The sequence below is a fragment of the Orbicella faveolata genome, unplaced genomic scaffold, assembly GCF_042242905.1.
Source record: "Orbicella faveolata isolate gen_17 unplaced genomic scaffold, um_ofav_v1 contig_27, whole genome shotgun sequence".
NCBI lineage: Eukaryota > Metazoa > Cnidaria > Anthozoa > Scleractinia > Merulinidae > Orbicella > Orbicella faveolata.
Window position 1 is genome coordinate 8,215,001 of NW_028301555.1, and position 27,500 is coordinate 8,242,500.

The 27,500-nt window shown below is 41.2% G+C and overlaps 2 protein-coding genes and 1 long non-coding RNA gene across 5 annotated transcripts in view; 2 read left to right on the forward strand and 1 right to left on the reverse strand.

Moving 5' to 3' along the window:
• LOC110039854 (NFX1-type zinc finger-containing protein 1-like) overlaps nucleotides 1-3,991 on the forward strand; it is an 11,775-nt gene extending 7,784 nt beyond the window's left edge. The window contains exons 4-6 of the mRNA XM_020745008.2: nucleotides 235-662; nucleotides 1,538-1,811; nucleotides 1,970-3,991. Of these exons, the coding sequence (XP_020600667.2) occupies nucleotides 235-662; nucleotides 1,538-1,811; nucleotides 1,970-2,267 (1,000 nt within the window). The 3' untranslated portion in view covers nucleotides 2,268-3,991. The remainder of the gene's footprint in view (nucleotides 1-234; nucleotides 663-1,537; nucleotides 1,812-1,969) is intronic.
• Nucleotides 3,992-7,523: 3,532 nt separating this feature from the next.
• On the reverse strand, nucleotides 7,524-11,596 carry LOC149107455 (uncharacterized). The gene is made up of 4 exons (XR_016209524.1): nucleotides 10,851-11,596; nucleotides 9,270-9,410; nucleotides 8,288-8,365; nucleotides 7,524-7,781 (listed from the first exon to the last, which is right to left on the reverse strand). It is a non-coding gene; the product is annotated as an uncharacterized LOC149107455 (long non-coding RNA).
• Nucleotides 11,597-13,806: 2,210 nt separating this feature from the next.
• LOC110039880 (NFX1-type zinc finger-containing protein 1-like) lies at nucleotides 13,807-26,137 on the forward strand. 3 transcript variants are annotated; one of them, XM_020745035.2, is made up of 7 exons: nucleotides 13,807-13,942; nucleotides 15,127-15,168; nucleotides 16,672-18,660; nucleotides 19,431-22,062; nucleotides 22,371-22,780; nucleotides 23,409-23,682; nucleotides 24,339-26,137. In XM_020745035.2, the coding sequence occupies exons 3-7, from the start codon at nucleotides 16,812-16,814 to the stop codon at nucleotides 24,610-24,612; spliced, it is 5,439 nt and encodes a 1,812-aa protein (XP_020600694.2). In that variant the 5' UTR covers nucleotides 13,807-13,942; nucleotides 15,127-15,168; nucleotides 16,672-16,811; the 3' UTR covers nucleotides 24,613-26,137. The 3 variants fall into 3 exon arrangements, with proteins under 3 accessions (XP_020600694.2, XP_020600695.2, XP_020600696.2); XM_020745036.2 differs by having other exon boundaries at nucleotides 16,718-18,660; XM_020745037.2 differs by having other exon boundaries at nucleotides 16,721-18,660.
• The last annotated feature ends 1,363 nt before the right edge of the window (nucleotides 26,138-27,500 follow it).

Sequence of the window (27,500 nt, forward strand, 5' to 3'; positions counted from 1 at the left end):
GAATCGTTTTAGGTTTACGCGTGAATAAAAGATTCTTTCCGTCAAAGTTAAATGAATGCTTGTGAAAACTATATTTTACAAGGTTTTATTGAAATGATTCATAATTTTTTGCTTAATATTTCTTTTCCCAGTGATATACCAATAGATGCCTCAAAGAGTTTTACTTATAAACTCGAATCAACTGACAATTCAGACAACAGAATTTATTAAGAGCGAAATGCGATTGCTTCTTAGGTACATGGACACGACAAACGATGACTCAGATGACCGTCACGTGATTCAACTGAAATCCTGTCCCCGTTGCAAGACTGCAATCCGCAGGAGCCTGCGATACGGTAATGTCATAAAACAGCAGCTACACGACATCGAGCAAGTGAAGAGGAAGGTGCGTGGAGAGTGTGGTGAAGTGATAAAGACGAAGGAAAGGTTGGAAACACGCTTGATAGCCCTAAAGAGTACGTTTAACGACGACGACGAGATGAAGGAGTGGGAGAGGTTAGAGAGAAGGTTGAGACGAATGTCCAAAGGATCGAAAACATCAGCAGTTGTGACCGAGAACCAAGTGACACTGATGGAACGATTTTGCACTATGAGCCAGAAACTGAAAGATAATCTTTTTAGTGTCCCCCGCAGCGAAGTAAGCACGCAGAGTCGCTTGGAAGGTACGTTCATGTTTCTAACTTTTCGGCTTGTGCAGTTATCATAAATTCTCTTTTTCCCTTTTCTCTCATGTTTGAAGCACCCCTCTCTTACCCTCTCAAGAACATTTTCAAGAAGCCCGCACTCCGCTACCTCCGTTTATTAAGCCCACCTTTTTCCTGAAATAGTAGGTAATTTTTGAAGCCTTATAAGAGTTTTTGTCCTTAGTGTTCGATTGCTTTAAGGATTACCGTAGTGCAAAAAGAGAAAGAAACTAGAAATCAGAGGCGAATTTTGCCGTTTTATGTTTGTTGTTGACGTCATTCTTTTAGAGACTCCATAGTACTAAGATCGAACCTCAAAGGGACGGTAATTTCCTCAGGGTCCCTGAGCATGTTTTTTCAGGTTCCCCGACTTTTCGCTTCTTCCCATTATTACAGCAGATAACTGTTTCGATGAAGACACTTTGAAAGTGATTTTCAAATTCCTTGCCAAAGAACAAAGTGACAATGCTGTATACTTCAACGACAGCCGTTCGACCCACCACACTGTAATCATTATCACATGACCAATATTACCCTTTCCGAGGTTCCGATGTTAATGTTTAGAGCATATTTTCGCATATTTTTGATCGCTCAGTAACCTATGCCACGGTTATGGAATATTCTCAGTTTTGTGGTTATCCCAAGTTTCACAGTGGAACCCCGCCTTACGACCACCCCGTTAATACGACCACCTCGTTATTACGGCCACTTTATTCTGGCCCAAGAAAAAGCTCAGTCAGTCATTTTCTTATTTAAAGAACCCCTTGAACCCCTTTAACACGACCAATTTTTCATGACCCGAAGGTGGTCGTATTAACGGAGTTCCACTGTATTTTCTTTTAATTTTTGGCCAGGCAAGTTCCTTCAGGGGGAGATGGTGTACATGAAAAAGCGTTTCATGTCCGAAGAAGTCACACAGAGAGAATTTCGAGACGTCAATCTGGAATTCACCAGGCTTAATGTGCAACTTGAGCTGTGTTTGCTGGAATACGGCGTCACAAGGCTTAACCTGACGTTGGATGAATCCTCTCGTCAGGTCATGAGAGATGTCCGGGAAGAACTGTCCAGCGGTAAACTCATAGAGATTGAAAAACTCGATGAGTTGTTGGAGAGGCTAGCAGCAATCAGGTGATTGAGAAACCTCGTTTATACATCATTTTTATTTCGTTCCCTGTTTTTGACAGAATTGGAAAAGAACAACGTGGTAGCGACCCATAATTATAATTTACGGTTATCTACGAAGCATTTAGAATTGGCATTGTTTTAAATATATCATTTTTTTCCAGACGATCGTACCGCTGCCTTTCTCCGTTGACATCAGAAGAAAGGAAAGAGATCGTGTCAGCAATGAGTCTCTCTAAAGGTCATTGGTTCAAGTGTCCCAAAGGGCATATCTATGCTATAGGTGAATGTGGTGGTGCCATGCAGAGAAGCAAGTGTCCTGAATGCAAAACTGTGATTGGTGGAGCAAATCACAGACTGGAGGAGGGAAATGAGCTGGCTCCTGAGATGGATGGTGCAAGCCATCCAGCTTGGTCTGAACAGGCAAACTTACAAAATTACATCATTGTAGATGAAGCATAAAACTAAGGAGAGTTTAAGTAGAAATTTAGGCACTAAATCTGTCATTAATGGGCTCTCTGTTCCACATCAACAGCATTGTTGGCTCATAGCTAGTCTTGCCAACTCGCAGCTATGAGTGTTCGATAGGTCAGGGTCAATTTCTAACTACAATGAATATTGACAAAGCTCCGAGTGGTTTCCCATACAGGCTTACATGAGATCATGCTCTGTCCCAGCACTGCTCTCTTCCAAGCCCCATTTAGTAAAATCCGGTCGTTTCTGGCCCTGTCTCAGCTGTGAACTACTTGTAAAGCTAAGTTGTTCTTTGCTTCTCTCTCTCCTGCCCTCGACTGGCAGCTTTGTTCCTCTGCCCTCTTCTATACCGTATTGTTGTTGCAACTACCCTTCATCAGAAGGTAGATCACTTTTCGCTAATGTAACTTTTTATCTGCATCTCAGTTGCTATTCGTTACTTTCAGCTTATTATAGTTGCCTTGTAAATAAAGCTCTGGTGCCAGGGAAGAGCCACGCAGGCTGCACTTTGCCCCACACTAAGTGCAATGGCCACCCTTGGCAATATACCCAGTATCAGGGGTGGGGCAGGGACCAGTGTTCCCCCTTTAAGCATAGTCAAGTTGCTACGCTATAGTTTCAAGGATTCAAGTTTAATTTTGCCTTCCCCTCCCCCTGCCTGGGTGGGATACAGACTTCAGTTCTCTTAACGTACAGAGTAACAGAGCCTCGTTAACTGGCAAATTAATTTTAAATTTGTATTGTTACTTTCGAAGTAAGAGCGATTTTTGCAGGATCTTTTTAGAGTTCTAATAAACAAGGAACAGTCAAAGCTCTTAGAAACGCCTTGCGCCGCAAATTTTTATTGGAACGGCTTCTACCACATTTTAACCCTTAGATAATTTAATTTTATTTTAATTCGTAGTATGTAGGCATAATATAGTATTTCATGGTTTTATCATGTATGCTGCATATCCATTTTGATGTTATAGCCATATTTTAGTAAATAATATTTTGGATTGAGGGCCACAAGTTTATTAGTGTTGTATACTATTAGGATCCTATTAGGTGCTACCCTCAGTAAATAAAATGACTACTTAATTAGTTACTAGTTATCCAGAATTTTGAAGTTTAGGTAGTCGATCAGCAGAAGTAAAAAGTGAACTTCTTCCGATTTACACATAATTATTACACAACTAAGTTAGTTCAGAGAGCCAATAACTAAAATAAACCGATCAGATCAATCCACTACTTCCTCAGTATTGACCGGGCACTGTCCTGAATATTCCAGCAAGATCACACTTGAAGATTTTCTGGTAGTTTCAGTCGTATAATAAATCTCGTATTGACCAAGCTTGGTCGGGACAGTACTGTGAGAATATCGGCCGTCGGTCTTTTTTGTATGGACCTCGCTGCACTCGGTCCTGCACAGTAAAGACCTCAGGCCGATATTCTCCCAGTGCAGCCCTTGTCCCGCAAAGTAAAGTATCAAAGTGTTGACCAAAACAATTTTTCATTGCTTTATAGGTAAACTGAGAAACGGAATACTTCACATTGCAAAGTCAATTGACTCCCCTGATTCCTACGTCGAAAATATACTCTAAGCTCTATTATCTTTAGTGTTATAAGTTATTTTTAGATATTGATAAATTGTCATTGCATAATTTGATCTATAATTTCTGCATATACTGAACAAGTAAAAATAATTAAATACCTCGCGGAGATGAACGAAATTCTAATTGTACATTTTGATTGAGCCTTCATTACGAGTAACTAATGTGCCAGCCTGCGAGCCAGTGACACAGAGCTGCGCCGGAGGGGGGTGGGAGGGTGGTGCTCTAGAAAGTTTTATATGGGGAGGCTCTGCCTCGAGGTCCAACTCCTTACCCTTTTCTATACCATTTTGACAGAAAAGCTACCCCTAAGTATACCCTTTATTGATAAAGGGCTGGGTACCCTTTCACATACCTAAGAGCACTGCATCACTTTTCTAAACCCTTGGAATGAAGTTAATGAACAATATTACGGGATTTCATCAAGAATTACCAGAAGAGATGTTAACCAAAAATCAAGTATTATTTGTTCATTTCATGTTGTTGCGGGAGATATTCAGACTTCCCTACCCTTTCATATACCTCAGCTTGTGAAATCCCTACCCTTCAATATACCTAAAGCCTGAAAAAGGGACACCTTTCGCCCCCCCCCCCCCCCCCCCATTTTGTTGTTTTACATTTTTGGCAGGGTTTTTTTTTTTTTAGCTATGTACAAAAGTATTTTCTCTATTAGATAAGCACTTGGACAATTGTTAGCTGGCTATCATTATCAAGATGGCAGGGTTGTGATCGGACCGATCGAAGCCGATTGAGAGTATTAAATTTGCACAGTCTTAAAGCAATCTATGTTAGATAGATCTTTTCCTGTTAAGTTAATGACAGACAATTCTTAAAACAAAATACACGTACCTTAATTTTTATTCAGTAAATGCTACATTTTGCAGGACAATAAGCAAGATACTTTTGAAATTGCGTGCATGTAATTTTTCCGTCTGTAAATTTAATTCCATCGCCGGAGCGGATTTTGCAGGTCAGATTATAGTTTCTGGTAATTTCAGATATGAATGAAATGTTCTGTTTTTCTCGTAAATTTTTGTATCTAATGTTTGATTAGTAAAATTGAAATCTAGAACCACCACGAAAGATTCATTAACTATATTTATTTTATCTATTGGCTGCCAGTGTCTGTTGTTTTTTTCCTCGGGCAACCAGGCTTTTAACTTTAATAAAAATTTTTGGGCGACCGCTCATTTCGAACAATTTAAAGTTTTGGGGATAAATTATGTCTGCTCGGCAATAACAATCCGCAGTTGGTTTATAAGCTTATTTACACACATGCACTCTCAGCTCATGCTACATGGCCGTGAAACACGGATCCTTACAATGGTTTGAATGAGCGAGCCACATGTCATTGATCGCTACAGATCTCAACAGATCAGTTCAGTTGAACGTTTGCTTGAATCCCTACAATCACGCTGGAATTTAGTTCCCTTGTGTACTTCACGGACCCTTGAACTCGCTATAACGCGAAATTTCGCTCTTTGGCCGCAAGTTAGTACAGTTTAATGGGCTGAAAAAAATAACAAGTCTTTGCAAATTAAGCGTAAATAAAAATTTGCAAACGGTACCTCGCTGCCGGGCTTGAGTCGCTGACGTCGAGTTTGCAGCTACCAAACTGGTCTGCTAATTCAAAAGCAAAATGGGAAAAATATCAGTCCTTTAAAGGGACACAGTCAGCTTTGGGACCGCGCTGATCTGGACACTAGTTTTCTCACTCTGAAAAAAGTTCACCTCAACCTGAAATCAAAGTACATCCGCTTCAATCTTCACAGTGTTTTGCTTGATTTTCAATCGTTTACTGAATAGCCTGTTTTTGAGTGTGCTTTTGCTCATTCTATGATACTGTTTTTATCATATTTGGTTAAAAACAGTATGGATTGCGTCTCTGTGATATGCAAATTAGCTATGAAATGGCATCTAATACGCATGTGCTCCAGCTGACTGTGTCCCTTTAATATCTGTGTAATTTAAGCTTATTTCATTAAAACAGACTATTAAGTTTATTAGGGCGTTATGCCCTTATTTGGATTTCTGGGCGGGAACTCGCAAAACAAAGAGGCTCTCGAGACTCGCTATATAGCCAAAATATTAACCCCGCCTCCCTCAAGTGTCATTGACCTTGTAAAGTTTTATAATAAAAAATTTAGTTATGTCTGCATACTAGCTTTTAGGTGTATAATAATAAATTAAGAGCGATGAGCTCCACACGGAGTGTCAAACTTGTGCCGCTATCGGAGTTTGAATTGATTAGTGCGCCAATTAATTATACACTATTAACAGTTTCAATCCGAATGGAACGAACGTACTCGGTTTTTATTGAGGGTTATTGATTGTGTAGTCGTTTTCTAACGGCATCGTTTCAGGACATTATATTATAACCCTCGCCGACATCGACTGATAGAAGTCTTTCTTTTGTTAGTCTGATCTATGGACAAAGAAAGGCTCATAGTTTATGATTTTGGTACGGTCCTCCTTTGAGAAGGGAGACTGAGAGAAATAAATGTCTCTAATAAAGATTTACTAAAAAGCGGACATAACATAATACATCTTGGTTAGTTTATTTCATCCCATGCAACTGACGATGATCACAGTAACGCCGGTGAAATAACGTAAATTACGACGATACACTATACAATGTCTTGACGGGATCGTCCGACTTCAAGAGACCAACTGAACTGAGAGTGGCACGGTACGAAAAATCGCCTTTACCGCGCGTCAAATGTGTTGTTAAAGGTTTTGTAAAGGTCGCCTTTGCACGCTTTTGACGATCTGTGACGCGAATCAAAGATCATCTGTGAATAAACCTTTACCACCAAATCAAAGGCGTGAAAGGCCGTTTTTACTCACCTTTGAACGCCTGTGTTTTTAGGGTTAAAGGTGATCCTTTGATACGCCTTTGCGCACTGTCAAAGGCGGGTCAAAAGTGTAATCAAATTTGTCTGCGACTCGAGTCAAAGGTTTGCTAAAGACGTGGTCGAAGATGCCTGTGACGCAGGCCAAAGGTTTGTCAAAGGTACTCTGCGCGTTCCGCGCTCGCGCTCCTCTTTCGCGCTGCGCGACCGTTGATCACGTTTCGCGCGATCCACATCTTATACGCTTTTTTCTGCTTACTACACTAGCTTTGTGGCTCCGCATACGAAAGATGCAATTAGATCCGTACTCTTGATTTATGTCTGACAAGTTTTGAAGAATATATCAACTTTAATAAGGTTATTTTGTACCAAACTATTGACAAATGTTAACGGAAAAGCGGCCCGGAAAGATCATTGCGCCTAATTTTAAGAAAATAAATATGTTCAACTTCATCTCAGTTTCAATTTTTCCCCCGTTTTTATCAAGAGTAAATACCTTCAAGTACCTTATATAAATGTTCTGGGCTTCAGGTTTCAAAAAGCCACGTTACAGGCTTGGTTTCAAACTACACGTAATGAGACTGATCATAAGGAAAACATTGTTCTGTCTATCGTGAAAACAACAGTCAACAAATCTTCCATGGTACAAAGTGCATTTATCTAACATTGAAGTACTACGGCTAAATTCTCAGTTCCTTAAATTTACTAGACCAGACTAGACAATAGGGAAGACAACCGACAAAATTTCGGGAAAGATATACCAAACTTCGCACAAAAGTCAACTAGTGTATAAGCGTCCTTTCCAGATGTTTTGGCAGTTCTCCTTTTCTGCTTCTTGCACTTGCTCATTCTTGCATTATAAGTGGAATGGAATACAGTGTTTTCCACTTCTTTCTCATCAAAGTGGTTAAACTGCCTTGTTGGGGGCCAATGCCAACCAAAACCCCATTATTTCTAGGGAAGACACATTTTGACAAAGTCTAAGGCGTTGACGAAATTAATCAATGCATCTTCACTGGATAAGTCCATCCTGTCGACCACTGCTTGTCCGCATTTGTCTAAACAGAAGCAAACAGACAAAAACGTTGGAAATGAATATTAAGGGTGAATCTTGGCATTCTATTCCTTAAAGTTTGCCTATAGTTTTTGCTAATATCACATTAATAAAACGTGACCAATCAGATCATTACTCCTCCTTCGAATAGTTTGTGCTTCTGCCAATAGTAGCCTTTTTTCTGTATTTCTCTCCACTCTACTCAGAGATTTGGTCACACAGGTATGTCATTAAGAGCCAGTTGAACAAGCTAATTTCACCAGCTGAACAAGGGTTATCCCCAGCTAGAATTTCATAAGAGAACAAAGACTTGGGGTCATTTTAAAAGTGTACAGCTTGGCACAAATAAACAAAAAGCCTAGAGCCAGTTTACCGGTCCATCTGTCTGCATGTCTCTTAAAGACATCTTACAGACCTCTTACAACAAAGATCTTTTATGGTTGCAGAATAGCAATCTAAAAATCAACAAATCTGACATAAACTGTGACAAGAAATGAGGAATACACACACCTTTGGGAATATTGTTGTTCCTGTGTAATTTCCACAGATCTCTTCATGTTCAGTGGTGTAATCTCTTTCCTTATTTTCCTTGTAGATCATATGTGAAAAGGAGCATATAAACATATCAAAATAATTGCACATTTGATTAGTAAACAGTTAGCAACTACTTGTACACTTTTTTCCACTGAAAAAAATTCCTGAAATTAAATGATTTAACATGAGACATGCCTGCATGGAATCGCATGGCTCATTCATTGAAACAAAAATCCAGTTCAAGATGATGAATACAACCACTATGATTCCCAGTGCAGCCGCATCTCATAGAGGGAAATGGCTATTATCCAGTCAAATTTGCCAACAAAATTTTAAATTGAGTAAAAGCAAATAAATGTCTTTGTCAATTTTCTTTTACTAAGTTATTATCAAATCCTCTATGCCTTAAATTTTCTACTGATCCCATCAATAGTTATGAATTAATCATATTATTAATTTTGCTTGGAAAAATTTGGTTTGGAAACCTGATGGCCAAACCAAAACAGTCGATATTGCAGACAACCACTCAAAATTTAGATTCAAAACTCAGCTTTTACCAGTCAAAAACCAACATTTCCTGAGACTGGTTTGCAACATTCTGCAACTTTGATTCATTTACCAAAAAGATTCCCACCCCTTGCATGTTTTCAATAACATTTTAATTACTTAATTTTCATCCAGGTGAGCCAGTTGATGTATTTGTCCCTTAAGAAAGACAACATTTCCTTACTTGCCCTTAAATGAACCAAAAAGAAACAACTTTTTTTTCACAGAGTGAGACTGTAATAAAAATGATCAATTAAAATAACATTAATAAGCTATAGCTAGGTTTTCAAAATCTATTTATATCCTTTCTTTACTGGAAAAAGATATTAAAAGTTGTGGCTGAAGAAATTATAAGATGGTCTATGCTACAACTTATAGAAATAACAAATGAATATTCCAGCCTTTTACTCACCAAAATGTTCTGATGTTTGCACACTTTGGAGCATTGCATGATTTAACTGCATCTGAGTTGACTATGAGCTACAGAGTTGTATATTGTATCCTCTCCCAGAATTTATTCTGTTAATTTCTTCAGTTCTTCTAGAGTGGCTAGCTGAAGGATAAAAACAACATAATCATAAGCAAATTTCCACTAGTCACATATTTATTGGCATTTAATTGTCTACTGCTCAAAAGATCAAGACATGAAACTCTAAGACTACTGGTATTGTCCAGAGAGGTCGCATAATAATATTATTATGGGGTCAGCTTTTTAATTTGCAACTAATGGCAAGTTTGATTTTTTATCAAACATTGTAACAATTTCACCTACTAACAGATAAGCTGGATTATGTGTACTAAAGGCATCCGTGGTTGAGTGTCAATTGATACCCTTGATCGATCCTCTAAATCGACTCTCTATCAACACCCGATCGATACTCAATCAACACTCCATTGACACCTCGGTTGACACTCAATCTACATTTCTATTACTCAGTTTTGCAAATGTCACAGGGTAGGTGCATTTGATCACCTGGTATGACACCATTCTTAGCCCAGGAGACAGTTCAAAATGTCAAATGCCTGGCAGGTTCAGGGTGGGGCGGGGGGGATGGTTGGGCAGGAGATAGTGGAGTTCCAAATGACTGATCCATAAGCCTGATACAACAAATATCAAAACATATTTTTACTACAATTGCTACTGATCTCGCTATCTCAGTGGTCAAAATTTGTTGTGGACTCACTCAGCTGCGCTTCGTGAGTCCACAACATTTTGACCACTGTGATGGTGCGTATCATTGTCAATAAGAGTACAGACCACACTAAACCACATGCAATTTGTTAAATTCAACCCAGTGAAGTCATTTATCAACATTAATGAACAAACATCATCATAATTTCAACTGTGGCAACAAACAGAGCTTTTTTTCAATAGAATGGTAACTAGAGACAAAAGCAGAAACTTATCCATAGATTAAATTTTCAGAGTCAACAACTCTTTTATTGGTATAATGAATATGATAATTAAGTCAGGTCGTGATGCATGGCTGACTGAGTTTTTCCTTCAATGCAAATTTCCTTTATATTTACATGAGCTTTCTTTCAAGGGAATTGTTTAAGTTCAGAAATTACCAGAGGCATTGTGCACAACCATTTATACGTAAATAGAGTTAAGTTTAAGCTTAATTATTAAGTTACGTTTATTTCAAGCACTGATCATGCTAAAATCTATGCTATGACAGACACTTCAATTTAATGCACAAGACTTGACTGAGTGAGAAAAAAAAATTATCTTTGTCAACGTTTGTAAATAAGTATATGTGAATTGAAAATAAAGTTTGGTCTTTCTTAACGAAGAGCTTTGCCGATCATCTGTGATTCAGTCAAGTGCAATTAACCTTGGACCAAATTGTTTTCACTGCCGAGGATCTGCCTTGCCATAAATATACGCAATTCACAGCTCTTTATGTAGCCATTGCTGCGTTTAATTTACTTTTTAAACTCCGTTATTCTCTGAACATTGAAAACAAATGAACGAAATTCAGAGACTTACCTTTTCCTGGTCCAAAACACAACGAAAATTTCACCAAAGCCGCCATAATGAAGCCAAATGAAGAAAAATGTCTGCTTTCCTCACAGCCGACTTCGTTGACCTTTATTCCGATTGGCCAGAAAAATGCGGGAAGCCGCTGGCAGCCGCGTTTTCCCGCTGTTTTCGAGTTGTTTCCTTGTGCCACCTCCAGGTCAAGTGAAAACTTTTTTTATTAAAAAAATACACATTGACAAAAAAACAAGCTTTCAGTTTATCGTTAAAACAGCAAAAAATACGAAAACGCAGGTTATTAGGGCGTTAAAAGCGGAGTCGCAAGATATGGCCATATTTGACCTCGCCTTTGACATGACATGACGTAGGATCAAAGTTGTACAAAGCCATGCCGCCTTTGAACGCCTGTGACATAAGAGATCAAAGGTATGCAAAGCCGTGGTGTCTTTGAACGCCTTTAACGCGCGTCAAAACTGTAGTCAAAGTTATTGACATGTTTGACCTCGCCTTTGGCAGGGATCAAATGTATGGCAAATCCATAAGATATTTGATTCCCCCTTTTACGTGGGTCAAAGGTGGAGTCAAAGTTAAGATCAAATTTGCCCTCCTCTTTGTCATGGATCAAATGTATCGGCAAAGCCATGACATTTTTGACACACATTTGACGCGCGTCAAAGTTTGGATCAAAGCTATGATCATATTTGACTTCGACTTTGATCAGGATCAAATTTAGAGTAAATCCAATTTTTCGTGCCGTGTGGTGAGTAAAAGACTTGGCCGTTGTTGTGGCTTACTTTACTCCTTCAGTCAGGACTTGTTGTTTGAACAGCGCCCTGATACAGAACTTCTCCAGTAACATTCGAATGAGGCTATGCACTTGCTACATGTAGCAAGATAGCTAAATACTTTTTATCTGATTAGTTACCTTTAAGTTTGGAAGGCGCGGTGGCCTTATCATGGTTAGTGCGCTCGACTCCGGAGCGAGCGGTCCGGGTTCGAGACCTGGGGCCTGTTTCTCGAAAGACCCGGTAAATTATCGGGCCCGGTAAGTCACCCGGTAAGTCCCCGTGAACTTTTCGGGTGTTTCTCGAAGCTCCCGTTATTTGACTCCCCGGTAATTTACCGGGGAGTCACAAATGTTGCAAAACCAAACAAAATGGCGGCCGGGGGCGGACTTTTTTGTTTCAAAGACGCCCCTTTCTAGCCGATATGGCTGACTGGGAAGTCATTGAACGATTTCGGCTCTCAAGAGCAAGAATAGAGTGGCTCGTTGAGGAGCTAAAGGAGGAATTGGAGAGACACACGGCGAGAAGCTGCCCGCTGGCTCCGGAAACCGAGGTAAATATAATTGTTGTTGTTGTTTTTTTTTACGGTTTGAAGGCGTTTGCATGGAAGCGCTATATAACTGTGAAGTTCTATTTTATTGTTTTTCAAAACCAACAAACGGTGGGAAAAAAAATTAATTAATACATAAACACTGTCATGTAAACGCCGATCACTCGCCGCGCGTTTTCGAAAAGCCTTCTTTGTATGAACATCAAAATGGGTTCCTGTCACGCAAACCTGATCTTACTGCAAGCCAAGCCTGTTTCCTGAGTTTTAATTGCAGATTTTTTTTTTTTTTTTGCTATTTTTGGAGAAGGAAATTAGAAAACAGACATTCTACAAAAAGTAAACATAATAGAGCGATCGCGAAGAGTCGCATTAGGCGCGGTGCACAAATGCTGACAAATGTTGGTTATAGCATTTCTAGCTAGATGAAACACGAAGAAGCGTACTGTACTCACGATAGATAAACGAGAATAAGGAACATTAAAATTATTCTCCCCAATCACATAATTGTTTCATTCGCATTTCTATTGATCTTAGCTTGCTTTATGCTGGAACAGTCGATTTGGGATCAGTGAAAATTACGCTTGATGTTTGCCGGAGAAAACGATTAAATCACGCCTTATTCCAAATATTCTGTACACTTACTTAAGCGAAATTCCTATCAGTATAAATTGCTGAAATAAGTGTTTGTAGCTAAATTTCAAGTTCTCAAGTTCACACTGTTTCCTCGGCGGTCCGCAGATCTTGTTTGATTGCTCAGTGAACATTTTGAATTAGAATGAATCACGGAAAAAGACAACACTCCTTGAAAAGAGCGAGATTGCCGATCGAAGTCTTCGAATCGAGCTACAAAAGGCAATTGATCATCACTTTCAAATAATATGACCATGCAAAAATGACGATCTCTCTCAGTTGCTCTCATTTGACACAACGATAACTTCGAAGTTAAACTTCGCTGTGTTCTTCAAAAAGCATCACAGTCGCAACAACAGAATCGATCAGAATCGAATGTGTACTAGTCCTAAGTGTTTCTCCATCTCTCGCGAGCGAGCGTGAAGCGCGCGCTAGAGATTGGTAACAACCCGCTATTTTATCGAGCCCGGTAAGTACCGGGAAAATTTACGGGTGCTTCGAGAAACGCTATTTCGGGTCCGGTAAAGTTTCCCGTTAACCGGCCCGGTAAGTTATCGGGCCCGGTATTTACGGGAGTTTTCGAGAAACAGGCCCCAGGCCGGAGACTTTGTATTGTGTTCTTGGGCAAGACACTTAATTCCCACAGTGCCTCTCTCCACATACCCAGGTGTATAAATGGGTACCGGCGAATTTAATGCTGGGGTAACCCTGCGATGGACTAGCATCCAATCCAGGGGGGAGTAGAAATACTCCTAGTCCCTTCATGCTACTGAAACCGGGGTAAGCTCCGGCCTGATGGGCCACTTGGCTCGTATGTAGACTTTACCTACGTTACTACCTTTAAGTTCCCATCTATTAGAAAGTAAATTTGTAAATCAGAAAACCTATTACTATTATGGCCGCTTCAAAAGAGCTCCGCTTGCTAATTGCGTTACTCTGGGTCACGCCATTGAATTCAGCTTCTGTGATTGGCTCGTTACAGCAGCCAGTCACTAAGAAGTTGTTTTTCTCAGAATCCTTTTGGAAGCTTCTCGGAAAGCAGGAAAAATACGCAAAACTCAAATACGAGATTGTTGTTGTTGTTTTTCACCTCATCCCATATCTTTAACGTTAGGTGAACTATCCTAGACGAACAGGTAGGAAGAAGCTGATGATTTAACTTGTAGGAAGGTTTGGTTCTGTTGCTTGCAAACTTTGTACGCACGAAAGCTGATGCTTAGTCCATCGATCACCGTCTCGTAAAAGTACTTCTGTCGATGAGCTAATATTTCAATTCTGGTTCGAATTTATCAGCAATAAATACAAGTGGACAAAGGAACTATTGACAAAATGGAAGCGGGTAAAGAATCAAAAACGACATTTTTAACTTTTTCAAAAAGGCTGGGTCGATCGAGTGACGGAAAATGAAATATTTCATGGGGATTGCCTTTATATGTGCAAAGGTGCATCGAAATCCGATCCCGCTCAACACTTAACGTTCTTGCTTGGTTAGATCTCTAAGTGTTGACTGCACGTTAATTCGAGTCTTGTAGCAAATGCAACCGTAAATTAACTTGCTTTGTAACACGTTTGCCGAAGTGTTAGGGTTTCAACGCTAACACGATCTCATTGAGTTCGTTTTATTTCCGCTGGGATGTAAACACCCCATCATCGACTGGAGCTTTACTTGTTGTTATTAATAGCTCATCCGGGGGCGGCAACATGCCAAAGAAGGAAATAATTTTAATGTTCTATCTCGAACGTAGGAATGAACATTAACTTAAGCCTAGTTCAGGTCTTAATATGAAAATGTGTTGCACATTGTGTTCTTTGAGAAGACAAAGATGGGTGTAGCGATACGTTCCACACACCGAAATGGCCAAACTTACGCCGCTGGCTAAAATGTAAACTGCACAGTGATGCAAGTAGATGTAGTACGTACACATCAATAGCAGCATTAATCCGAATAGAACGAAAGTACCTGCTTTCATCGAGAATGATTTATTACGATTTGGATTTTTGTTGTCGCTTGGCTTTAACTTTGACCATGATTTTTATATATGGTTGGAGTTGAAGCCAAACGATAACAAAAGCTCCAATGCTTTTATCCGACAGGTTCTCTCTTCTTACCGGCGAACCCTACGGTTAAAAATCGTAGACTTTAAAAAATACAGAGAAAATTTATAGTTTACGATTTTTCACGGTAGGGTTCGCGGGTGAGACAAGAGAAGAGAAAAGGCAACGTATAACATATTGGTGCATTAATATCGCCCTATATAAAACAACGGCGTGAAATGACTTAAACCAAGATAATAAATTTACGCTATCTTTACATCTTCAGCTACGAGATCGTCTGACTTCAAGAGACCAGCTAAACTGAGGGGTAAGTGAGGCTTTGTCGTTGTTTTGGCTTATACTCCTTCATGGCTGGTGTTATAGAGCGACTAGACTAATCCTTTGCACGTGATAGGTTGGTTGTTTATTTCAACCCCATTCCAAGGGTCCTTTCTTTCAGGACGTCGATGAAATCGATGATTGGAAAATCAATCGATGCCAATCGATTTCCGGTTAGTTAATTGACATTGAGTGGCATTGATCGATCGATAGCCAGTCGATAATCACTCAAACGTGGTCGCGAACATGCTATCGATTGCCATCGATGCGGACTCGCCTTGTGAATCGTGATTGCGATACTTTTCGCTCTAACAAGTGCATCTTTTAAGAGATTTCTCTCTCTTGTGTGATACGCTCGGAGGTTCTGTTTAGATGGTGCTAAGCAACGGCTGGTTTTTTATCGTAATCCAGTTATTAATAAACATCTTTCTAACGTCACGCGCTGAGGGATGTATTTTGTGACAGATGTTGTTCTCATTGGTGTAACGAGGTGGTCTGGGATGTGATGGTAAGAGGTAATCTCACCGAATCACCATAACGTTTTGCTCCATTGCTTAGTGAACGGTGTCCATACATTAGAGGACAGAAAGAAAGTGTATTTGGTACTGGGATGACATTGTCATTGCCGTCAGGAGATGGACCTTCTTCGAAGTATTTTAGAAGGTCGTTGTCATAGTTTGCATGCCTTAATAAGACCGTCGATTTCAATTCTTCACGAATCTCGTCAGCCGGCAGGGGTAATTTGCAGCTGCTGTTTGAGGCGTGAAAACCGTAGTTTTCATACTTTTCAAGCTGTTGAGGGGAAGTTAGAGGTCTTTCCCAATTTCGCCTCCCTTTGCTTTCCAAGAAAGGTAGACAAATTTCTTATTTAATAATTACCTACCCGCTCGAATAGTTGTTTGGTGATCGAAGTTGCTACTTTCCTATTGGTGGGCCCATCAGCAATTGATTGATCGACTGATATTTCGATCATCGATATCAACGATTGTTCAGGTCCTGTTTCTTTTCATTCATATATAGTGTCTAATAAAAGGCTTTCGATATATTAAAATTCAGCTTGAACGTCTAGAGGCAAAAACAAGAGAAATGAATAAACATGCTCATTCAATTTCTTTAGTTTGTGTTCTCTAGACCTCGCTCCCAAGCTCAATTTAAATGTATAGAGCACAGTCTGTTGTGAAAACAGACATATGCTTTGTATTTAAAATAGCATAAATTAAGACACTGGGTGCAAACAAATAAGATTCTCGAGTGTTTCTTGAATAGCCAAGTTGGGAAAATATGTGCCATCCCAAAGGTCTTTCTCGCATAATTTCATCTTCGCAATAAAAAAGTTCAAAAATACTAATTTGCCATCCTCTAGTCTCCCTTAAAATTCAGTAGCGTCCCAACTGTAATAGACGACTTTCTTTGTACGCTGTTGGTCGTCAAAGCTGTATAGTTCCTGCGTTACACATTTATCACGTTTTCTCTTGCTCTTTTCTCTTTTCAGGAAAGCCAAATTGCTCATGTGTTCAACTTAAAAATTCTTCCTTCAGCAGGGTCTTTCACGACGATGAAATCGCTTTCTCCAGCCAAACAAGTTCTGCTCCTAGATAACGTGGACCACGTGATTGAAAATTGAAAATAAAAATGCGGTCATCGCGCAAGAGATGTTACAGTGAAGTTACTGATTCCAAGAGAAGAAGAGAGCCTGAAGAAAGAAGACGAAGAAGTGAGGGAGCTGATTTGCCACGTGATTCACGGGGACACTCTCCAAAACGACGACGGACAACAGATGGGAGAGTAGAGGCAGGTTGGGTGGGGGGAACTCAAGGAGAAGAAGACCCATCACCTCTTGGGTACAAGGCCTTGGAGGAAATTTGTCATTCAAAGGCTCCTGAAGATGGAATCTTGGAACTCGCTATCAAGCGTGAAAGATTCGAAGCACTGCTGAAATCAAGCGAGATAAGACGTGATCTGATGCAGCTGATTATTCGGGCTATTCATCTTTGTTGTTTACCAAACGGGGTACGACATCACGCCGAAGACATTCTACGTCTGGTAATTGAAACGAAGTTTCTGACTGTACACGTGTCGAGTTTCATCAGTCGAATGTTATCGTATGTAGGATCAAGCCGAGAAGAGTTCCAACCCTCTGATACAATCTTGCGTTTGGCGAAGGTCTTTCTTGAATTCTTGCAAAGATTTGGACGCGAAATTGTGCACTCCATTCCTGTATTTCAACTCGAACATACCGTCGCGGAACTGAAAGCTAGAAGGCTTTTACAGAACACAGGTACGTTGGAAAACAGAGTCCGTCAAGTCAAAGAATTGCATAAAAAAGTTACCGATGAAGAATTCGATTCTGTGTGGAGAAAGGAAGAAGAAACCGAAGATGAGCCCCCTTGCAGTTTTAGAGAACTTAGCGTTTTTCCACAAGCTGCAGACCTTAGCGTGACCTACCAGCCCTTCCTTCGCGTCAATGTTGTTAGACGTCGTTACAGGGACCTAGAACACTACTTAGACGTACAGTTTCGGCTTGTCAGAGCAGACTTCATTTTGCCTCTGCGCGAGGGAATCCATCAGCTTCGAAAGGACTACGGTGGCCTGGGAAGTAGTGGTACCCACGACAGCAAGGAAACAAAAGACGTGCAGTTCTACCGTGACGTCACAGTGTTGTATCCCGTATGTAGTGCAAAGGGAATGGTTTACAGAATCCGGTTCGACGCGTTTCACCACAGTGTGAGGAACATCCCATGGGAGAAGTGCAAGCGTTTGAAGTTTGGGTCCCTTCTCTGCCTTTCTGCTGACGACTTCTATACTCCGCTGTTTGCGACAGTCGAGAGTCGAGATCCCAAAGAACTTTGCTCCGGCGAGCTTGATGTTCGATTTGAAGACGTAGAGCTCGATAAATTGAATCGTTTTATCGAGGACAAGACGAAATTTGACATGGTAGAGTCTCAAGCCTTCTTTGAAGCGTACAGATACGTTTTGAAAACGTTAAAAGAAATCAAACCCGATAGCCTGCCTTTCCAAGAGCACATTGTAGAGTGCAAACAGGATGTTGATCCTCCAGATCATGAGCGTAAAACACAAGGCTTTTACGACATGAGTGGTATAGCAAATGATGATGTGAATGGCAGCAATGATGATTTGATGTTGCCGTCGGAGGACGAAAGAATGGATTCCTACAGAGAGGGTAGCCTATCCACCGATGGCGGAATTCTTCTAAACGCCTACGACTTGCGACGCTACCGAGACAGCCTGGGTTTCAACGACTCACAGCTGCGAGCGTTCCAGTTAGCGCTGACCAACAGGTTTGCCATCATTCAAGGACCGCCAGGGACTGGGAAGACTTATGTGGGTTTAAAGATTGCGCGTGTTCTTTTGGACACAGCCTCGCTCTGGGAGGACGAGGAAGACCGGTCACCAATCTTGATGGTGTCGTACACGAACCACGCCTTAGATCAGTTTCTGGAAGGGCTGTTACCGATGACAGGTGAGAATTTGCGCTTGCTAAAAATGAAAATACACTTTTTTAGTAGATGAATTGCTTCTTGGACAAGATTTTGGAAACGTTGAAGGTTACTCCAAACCTCCGCGCCTGTCCTCCAGCAAAATAGTTCGTAGGCGCACTGTTTTCAAGGAAACCCCCACGAACTATAGCAAAAGAAAGGTTACGAAAGGTAGAATTCGATAATATTATATATTTTGCCGGTTGCTTTCCTAAGGCGGCAGAAGCCGTAAAAGGCAAAACGACCGATTGTAATTCCGGCGAATTAATCGAGTATCAAATGCGATCGTTGATGCAACAAAACAGAAAGAAACTGAGGAGTAATCGCCGAAGCGTGATTACAAGGAGGTACTCTTGCATTTGACTTGTTGAAAAAAAAGAAAACTTGACAACAGTAGCCCCGCGAAGGCTTGGAGTAACCTTAAGGACATTATGAGATTAAATTTGTCCAACTTGTAAACCATTTCCAACCTCACCATTGTTATTCATCGTGACTTCTTGACGGGTTTTTGTTATTTGTGGAGTTTTCTTCTACAAATCACACCTCCCACGGATGGGATTCTAGTCCGATTATGGGTTATTCCTTAATATTGTCAGGTGGCTCCAACAATTCGCTGATATAGTCGAGTTCATTTCAACAAGGAACTACCTTTGATGGATAAAAGAGTAAAAAAAAAACTTTGTATCGTGCAGTTCAACCTTGAACTGACTGTTTCAATTTCTTGAAAAGTTAACAAAATCCATTTTGTTGACAGGGATTGTTCGCGTCGGTGGACGTTCTAAGAGTGAGAAGCTGGAGCCCTGTATGCTCAGATTTCTTCGAGAACAGGCTCGTGAAAGTAGAGAAATCCCAGGGAGGATAGCTAGAGCGAGGACAAAAGCTCGAAAGAAAATGAGAGAGATTAGAGAAAATGGACAGCTGGAGCTGTCCATAACTGTGCTGAAGTATTCGAGAAGAGGAATCATGTCTTACCACGTACTGAAGCAGTTTATGTCCGAGCGTCACGCTAAATGGTTTGAGAAAGAATTTGAGAGACACGACAAAAGAAGCGCTTCTGATCTGTTCTGCGAATGGCTTGGGGTAGAAAGACGTGTGACTGCTAAAGATTTCAGAGACCGAGATGATTATGGTCCCCACAAGGACGATTTCCAGATGCAGGTATCCTTTCGGAGCTTCGCAAACGAGGACGATGTCGAAGAAGACGAAACAAGCAATGCCATCAAACCTTCAGAAGTGGTCATTTGTGAAACCGAAGACACCAGAAAGCCCACCGAGCTACGCAAAAATCTTCAAGGTACGGAAACCATGTCTGAAGACGAAGAAAAGTGTGCATTCCTTTCTCAGCGTCTATCGCAGCAGCATCGCTGGAATATTTACAGACTGTGGATTGAAAGAGCCGAGAAACACTATTTGCAGCAGGTACAGACGAACCAACCTGAGTACGAAAGGTTGTCGGCTCGCACGAGTGAGTTAACTCAAGAGGAGAACTTGTTTGTTCTTCAGAAAGCACGAGTCATTGGCATGACAACTACAGGCGCCGGTAAGCACCGCCGAATTCTCCAGCGGATTCGCCCCAAAATCGTCCTGGTTGAAGAAGCTGCTGAAGTACTGGAGGGTCATATTATTACGTCATTGACACAGGGATGCGAGCACTTGATTCTGATTGGAGATCACCAGCAACTGCGACCAACCCCTGCAGTCTATGAATTAGCCAAAAAGTACAAACTGGACGTGTCGTTATTCGAGAGAATGGTGAAAGCTGGAATTCAGTGTGAGAGGCTGTCCGTTCAGCATCGCATGAGACCTGAGATCGCTACCTTGATGAAGCACATCTACGAAGATCTGGAAAACCATGAGTCAGTGGAGAAATATGAAGACATCAAAGGAATGAAGAAGAACATGTTCTTTATCGACCACAACTATTTAGAGATGTCTTGCGATCAGACGCACAGTCATGTTAATGAGCACGAGGCTAGGTATCTAGTGGCGCTGTGTCGTTATTTACTACAGCAAGGCTACAGAGCCCATCAAATAACACTTCTGACAACCTACATGGGTCAGATGTTCGCCATTAGAGAATACCTCCGAGAGGAAGAGGATCAAACAGTGAGAAGTGTCCGATTGACGACAGTTGACAACTTTCAAGGTGAGGAAAACGACATCATTCTTCTTTCTCTCGTGCGCAGCAACAAAACCGAGAAAGTTGGCTTCATCAAGGTTGTAAACCGCGCATGTGTGGCGCTCTCTCGGGCCAAGAAGGGTTTCTACTGCATTGGAAACTTTGCACTTCTCTCCAGACACAGTGACATCTGGGGTAAGATTGTGGCGGATTTAAAAGCGAGTGAGAGCATTGGAAAGAGTTTGCGACTTGTCTGCCAGATTCATGGTGCAGAAGTGTCGGTGAAATTAGCCAAAGATTTCAAGGCCAGAGTCCCTAACGGGGGATGTGAGCGTCTATGTAAGGTGCGCCTGGAGTGCGGTCACTCCTGTAAACAGCGGTGCCATCCTTATGACGTTGAGCACAAGAACAACAAATGTGTGGAACCTTGCCTCAGAAACATCAAAGGCTGTTCTCACCCATGTGTCAAGCTTTGTTTCCAAGAGTGCGAAACGAATTGCCAAGTTATGGTGCAGAAAACGCTACCATTATGTGGACACACCAACACAGTGAGATGCGGCGGTGACTTAAACAGAGTTCACTGTAAGGCACAGTGTGAAAACGTGCTTGGAAAGTGTGGCCATCGGTGTCAAAAGCGCTGTGGAGAACCCTGCACGCAAAATTGCCAAACGCTTGTGAAGAAAACTGACTGGCCATGTCGTCACGATGTGAGGGTCGCCTGCTCTACCTCCCCAGTGGATTGCCCAGTCCGGTGTTCGGCTGATTTAGAGTGTGGTCACCAGTGTTCCGGAACTTGCGGCGAGTGTCGAATGGGACGAATTCACAAACGATGCAGGTCCAAGTGTGGTCGCCTATTGGTTTGTTCTCATGAATGTACAGACTCCTGCATAAAGGCCTGTTCACCATGTTCCAGGAAATGCGAAAACCGGTGCCACCATAGCGATTGTAAAAAAACGTGTGGCGAGCCATGCGTGCCGTGTCGCGAGACGTGCATGTGGGAATGTCGTCATTACAAGTGTTCGAGGCTGTGTGGAGAGTTATGCGACAGGCCAAGATGTAACGAACCGTGCAATCAAACTATGGTTTGTGGAAGAGGCCGCCATATTTGTCGCGGTTTGTGTGGAGAACTGTGCATCTGCGCTCTTTGCGAAAAGAATGATGATTGTCCAATTACAGAGATCTTCTTCGGCGGGGAAGATGAGGAGGATACGCTTTTCGTTCAACTTCCAGACTGCAAACACATTTTTGCAGTGGCAGGTCTGGACAGGTAAAAATTTTATTATAAGAACAGTAAACTTGATCGTTTCTCGTCGCCATTGTCCTGCAGCTGTAGTAACATAACCCCTGTTAGTAAATCCAGAATGTTACAACTATTGTCGTTTTCGGAACGTTTTGATAATCTCAAAAAATCTTATGAGAAATGTTCAGTCAGTAATATTTGCAGAATTTTGATTCGTAGGTGAGGATACTCGATTCGGTTCCAGGCGCTCCGAGTAAATCCTCGTAAATGGAACCTAACTAACAGCGCAGTTTCGATTGGAAGGTCTTACTATGAAGTAGTGCTTTTCTTGGCAGATACATGGACATGTCGGATGATGAGAATCAGGTGATTCAACTCAAGTCCTGTCCTCGCTGTTCCACTCCCATCCGAACGAGTCTGCGATACGGCAATGTCATCAAACAGCGGCTACAAGACATAGAGAAAGTGAAGGTGCGCGCAAATGGTCATCCACGCGAAATGGATGAAACAAGGAAAAGATTGCAAACTCGTCTGGCAGACCTAGAGAGGATTTTTAATGGCGAGAATGAAATGACAGAGTGGAGGAGGTTAGAGCGAAGTGTAGAGCGAATGAGCAAAAGAACAGTCGCGGCAGTGACTGAAAATCAAGTGACGTTGATGGAGAGGTTTTGTGTTATGAACCAGAAGTTGAATCGGCACCTTCTTGAGCCCCGCGCAAAACCGAGCGCCTATATTCGCGTGGAAGGTACGTACGTACTTGAGTAAAATCCACCAAAGCAATACATTACTTTCTCCCTTCGTCAATGGTAAATCTGCACTGAAAGTATAAAGTATAAGTATAATGCCTTAGTTGAAAGAATTTATATCCTAGTAGAGAGACGCATGCGTCATAAGTGCTGTTCACGTGCTTTGAACCAGTTCCAAATCACTTCAGATTGACGCGTGCGCAACACGTGTTCCGTTCCCCAAAAAGTCGAAAGCCAGAAGAAAAACATACTGGTTCCGGTTTGATTGCACACATGCGTTGAGCTTCAATAATGGTCTCTACACATGTGTCGAGAGTAACCGCTGGGAATATTTTCTGGCTCACGCTATAATTTCGCCCAGAGCTCAATCTCGATTCTTGTTTCTAAAGAACAGGATGTCGGTCCCTGTGAACTGATTATCAAGGTCAGTTAATCGCACCCAGCTTTCCTTTAAGACATTATGACATTAGCGTAGAACATAGTTCTCATCAACAATTATATGGCAAGCTTGAGGTATGACAAGTTAGTAAATTCATACTTAGAATTTCATGACTGACACATATTCAGCCTTGGATATCATGACTTCGCCATACACTAATAGTTAGTTTTAACCTGGCATTTTCATAGGTCTTTCTGTACAGAGGGAATTGGAGCATCTGAGAAAACGTTTTATGTCCCAAGGAGTTACAGAGAGAGAACTTCGAGACATCAACGTAGAATTCAGCCGACAAAACCTCCAACTCGAGCTGTGTTTGTTGCGTCATGACGTAAAGAACGTGGGCCTAAATCTAAAGACGAAGTACCTCGATATGATGTCGGTTGTCCAAAATGAACTATCCAGCGGTAGACCAGTGGAAGAGGAGAGACTGGACCGGATGCTGCAGGAGTTGGGTGCTATCAGGTGATTTACCCTAGTGCTTGGGAAATTCCGTGTTGATTGTAAATGATGGCAAGAGGTCCGGACACAAGTTATAAATTTCAATGAGCCTACTTCACTTTTGCTTCAGTAATCAAGATAAACGTTCCAAGTCGATTACCTCCCCTTTAACAAGTAATATGCTTTATGTATCGTTCAAAAAACATGCTCTCCAGCTCATCTAGGAGGACTGCTGAAAATAGGTGTTTCACGGTAAGGTCGTCATGATTTCGTGGTCAAAAAAGGTTGCGAGAAGAAATTTCAGTGAATAAAACAAGGCGTGATTAGAGAAAACATTGAACGAAGTTGCATTTTTTCTAATTAACTTCTCTTGGCCCGTATAAGCCTCGTAGAAACATTTGCACATTATCTATTTGGGATCATTATCTATTTGTCTCTCTCAGCAGTATTAGCACGACACTGTTGGTGGCCAATTTCTATGTGCCTGAAACTGTCCCCAAACTACGATGGCATGCAAATATTTTAGCTCTTCTTACTGTACTTTTGTAAAGGTACAACCTCGAGCTCGTTCCCCTGTCTGCTAAAGATATGCTTATCGCATGTTTGCAAAAGCAAACTACCTCAGTTGCAGATCTTTCAAGACACCTTGAGATGACAATTATTCCTGTTTTTCTTTGCAGGCAAGCCTACCGCTTCCTCTCGCCAATAACGCCCGAAGAAAAGAAAGAGATCGTGTCTGCAATGAACCTGTCTCAAGGTCGTTGGTACAAATGCCCCCAGGGACATGTCTACACGATTGGCGGGTGTGGACAAGCCATGCAGCGAAGCACGTGTCCTGAATGCAGGGTTGTGATTGGTGGAACAGACCACCGATTGATTGAAGGAAATATGCCGGCGTTCGAGATGAACAACACCAGAACGAGGTTTGGTCACCGCCAACAGAATTACAGATAAACAGTGTTGGCGTTAATTGTAACAATTGATAAATTGAGGGAGCTATGCAATGGCACGAAATTTTCAACCATTTTGTGATGTACAAAATTACTTTTAATAGAGAAAACCTATAACAGTCTAAGGTAAAAATAGCAATTAATCGAGAGAAAACAAGCAGATTAACACAGGTTAAAACCGACAAACTTGGAAAAGCCAGGTTTTTCAAGATATGCCGTCCGTGTGCCAGCAAGCGGACGGCATGTGCTTTTCCATTATGAAACATTCGCAGATTTATAGTGACGAATGGAACACCATTTCCCCCAATTTCCGGAAAAGAGAACAACCTCGGGAACTATACCCAATTTGTTTGGAAAATTCCGTCCCGGGAATTACTGTACCATTTTATTGTCATCCCGGAATTTCCGGAATTTTCGGTTGAATGGTTCGCATTTCGGAAATTTAACAATTCTTGACAGGAACTTTACAAGGAAATTTCCGTACCATTTGCCCCCGTTTCAAAAGTTTTGGATTTTTTTGCTATGACGTGTCAAGTTTGAATGAGCCCAGGATTCTGAAGTCTTAAACTGCGTCTTTAATTTTAGTTCGAATTGTCAATTTTTTTCAGCTGGTCGGGCAATGGAAACCTTGAAAAATACAGAGAGTATTTGTATGTATAGAAATAGTAATAAATAACATCATCTATTCATCATATTAATATATTAAGATAAAGCGATAATGCGTTTATGTAAAGTAATATATATTCTAACACGGCAAGAATTTTTTAGCAAGTAAACTGAGATTTAAAGGGTGGTTCGGTCCATAAAAAGCTGTGATTTAAATTATGGACTCTACACCAGTTGTGATCGATCCTAGAAAAACGAAAAGAGATTGTCCCAAGCGGTTTTTTGAGCTGATAAATCTTAGATGTATGCAGTGTATTGAGTAACATCTCCAGTTAATCGATAAGTCAGTGAATGAAGTTAATTAGGGTAGCTGATTATTCCCTCTTACACTGCCATCATTTCTGTCCTAGCGTAAAATACTAGAGTGTTTCCGGGATCGCATTGTGAAACGAAACTCGTTGGTTGGGCTTTTAACTTTAGAGTTCGTACTGAATTTCTCTATTCTCGAGTTTTGTTACTGTAGGTTTTTTAATTGAGTGTCGTAAAATCAAACCCCAGGGTAGGACGCAGACAATCCAATGAAACAAAGAAAACTCGAAGCAAATACATGTAGCTGACGAGAAGTGCGGGAAAACGTGTGTGAGCGAGTCAAGATTGGTTTTGGTTTTACTTCTGATTGGATGCAAAAGTGGCGCGAGTTTCTTCTGAGGCCATCGTCTAGCGTAGTAATACAATACCAGTTACTTCTCTGAGTAAAAATTGCTTTAAACAGGACCGCATTAACGACTTCGTGTTGTGTATAATGTAGTACATTAATGAGTTACTAGGTCTCCACTTTGCTGCATTACCATTTCTAATAAATTGATTGGTGTAGGAGTAAGGAATTAAAATACGGGGTAAATAAACAATTATTACCGTATAAACTACTGGGTTATGTTTTCTTTCTTAAATTTGATGATTTTCAGTGTGTGTTCTCGCAGGTTACCCTTTATTCTTTCCTTTAGGATACCCCCTAAATTCTTCATTCTTCCAATGTGGGTTCCCACAGGGTACCTCCTATTTCCCCCGTATACTTCCGCTGTGGATTCTCACAGGTCCCTGTGCTTCCACTATGGGTTTCCCAGCCGTGGTACCCTCTATTTTGCCCCTTCTTCTCCTGTGAGGTCCCGCAGGGTAGTCCCTATTTTCCCCGTATTTCCACTGTGGGTTCCCCATGCGTTTACGTGACCATTTCACCGCGGGTTCGTCCATCTAACGTGCTGTCCCATTTCGCGCGCGATTTGCTCCCTTTCTCCCGTGCATCCTCAAATGCATCGTTGCCGTAGGGTAAGCATTACGTGGCTCCCCCGTTCATATGCTGCGGGTGCACCCCAGTGATCCCCGTGGGTTGCCTGTGAATTTCCCTATTTGTGTTCCCTCTGAGCTCCCTGCGAGTTCCATGTGAATATCGTTTTAGCTCCTATGGCCATTTAGTCTCTCACAGCTTATTTAGAGCAAAAGTGCACGGAATTCGAACAAAATCAAATTTTCGCAAGATTGGAGAACTCAACTTCGCTCGTGTTTTGCACATGAATGCAAACAGGTTGTGATTTTTTCCCTTGGAAGATTTTGTCTTTCGCAGAAAAACGACATTTTCGATTCAGTAACCGTCAGACTCAGTTTCGCGACTGAAAATCGACCATTTTCATTCCATTCACATGTCGCAACTTTTGAGCGCAGAAAAGTTCCTTGTCCAACAAAGCACAATTTCAAGAATATTGGATTAATCTAATTATTTGGGTTAGTCGGTAGGTGAAAAGAATCGTCAATTTTAACTAAGGAAGGATAGGTCTTTTAAGTTATATAAAATTTACTTTGGGCATATGATTTAGCATTCGTCAAAACATTATTCAAAATCGTCTACAAAAGACACAAAATCACGCCAGCAGTAAACGTGCGTGACCAAAATTATTATCACTTTACATGTATCGGCACTGTACATCCTAATATTACTTCAGTTCGAAACGTCAGCATTTCGAAACATTAGCAAGGTATAAATAACATAAAAATGTTTACCTTCTTCGGTTTGTGATAACCTGAATCTTGCAAACTGATTCTTTCCCTGCATATTTTCAGCGGCGTACTCGACGGTGCTCACACCCGAATTTGAAGACAAACGATAACTGCCAAGTCCTTATCCATATATGTATCACTGTCTGTATCAGCAATCTGTGCTATTTGTGTCGTTTGATTCAGCCAGTAGTAACCGCTAAAGCGTCATTTAATGTGCGACTTTCGGGTTTCCAT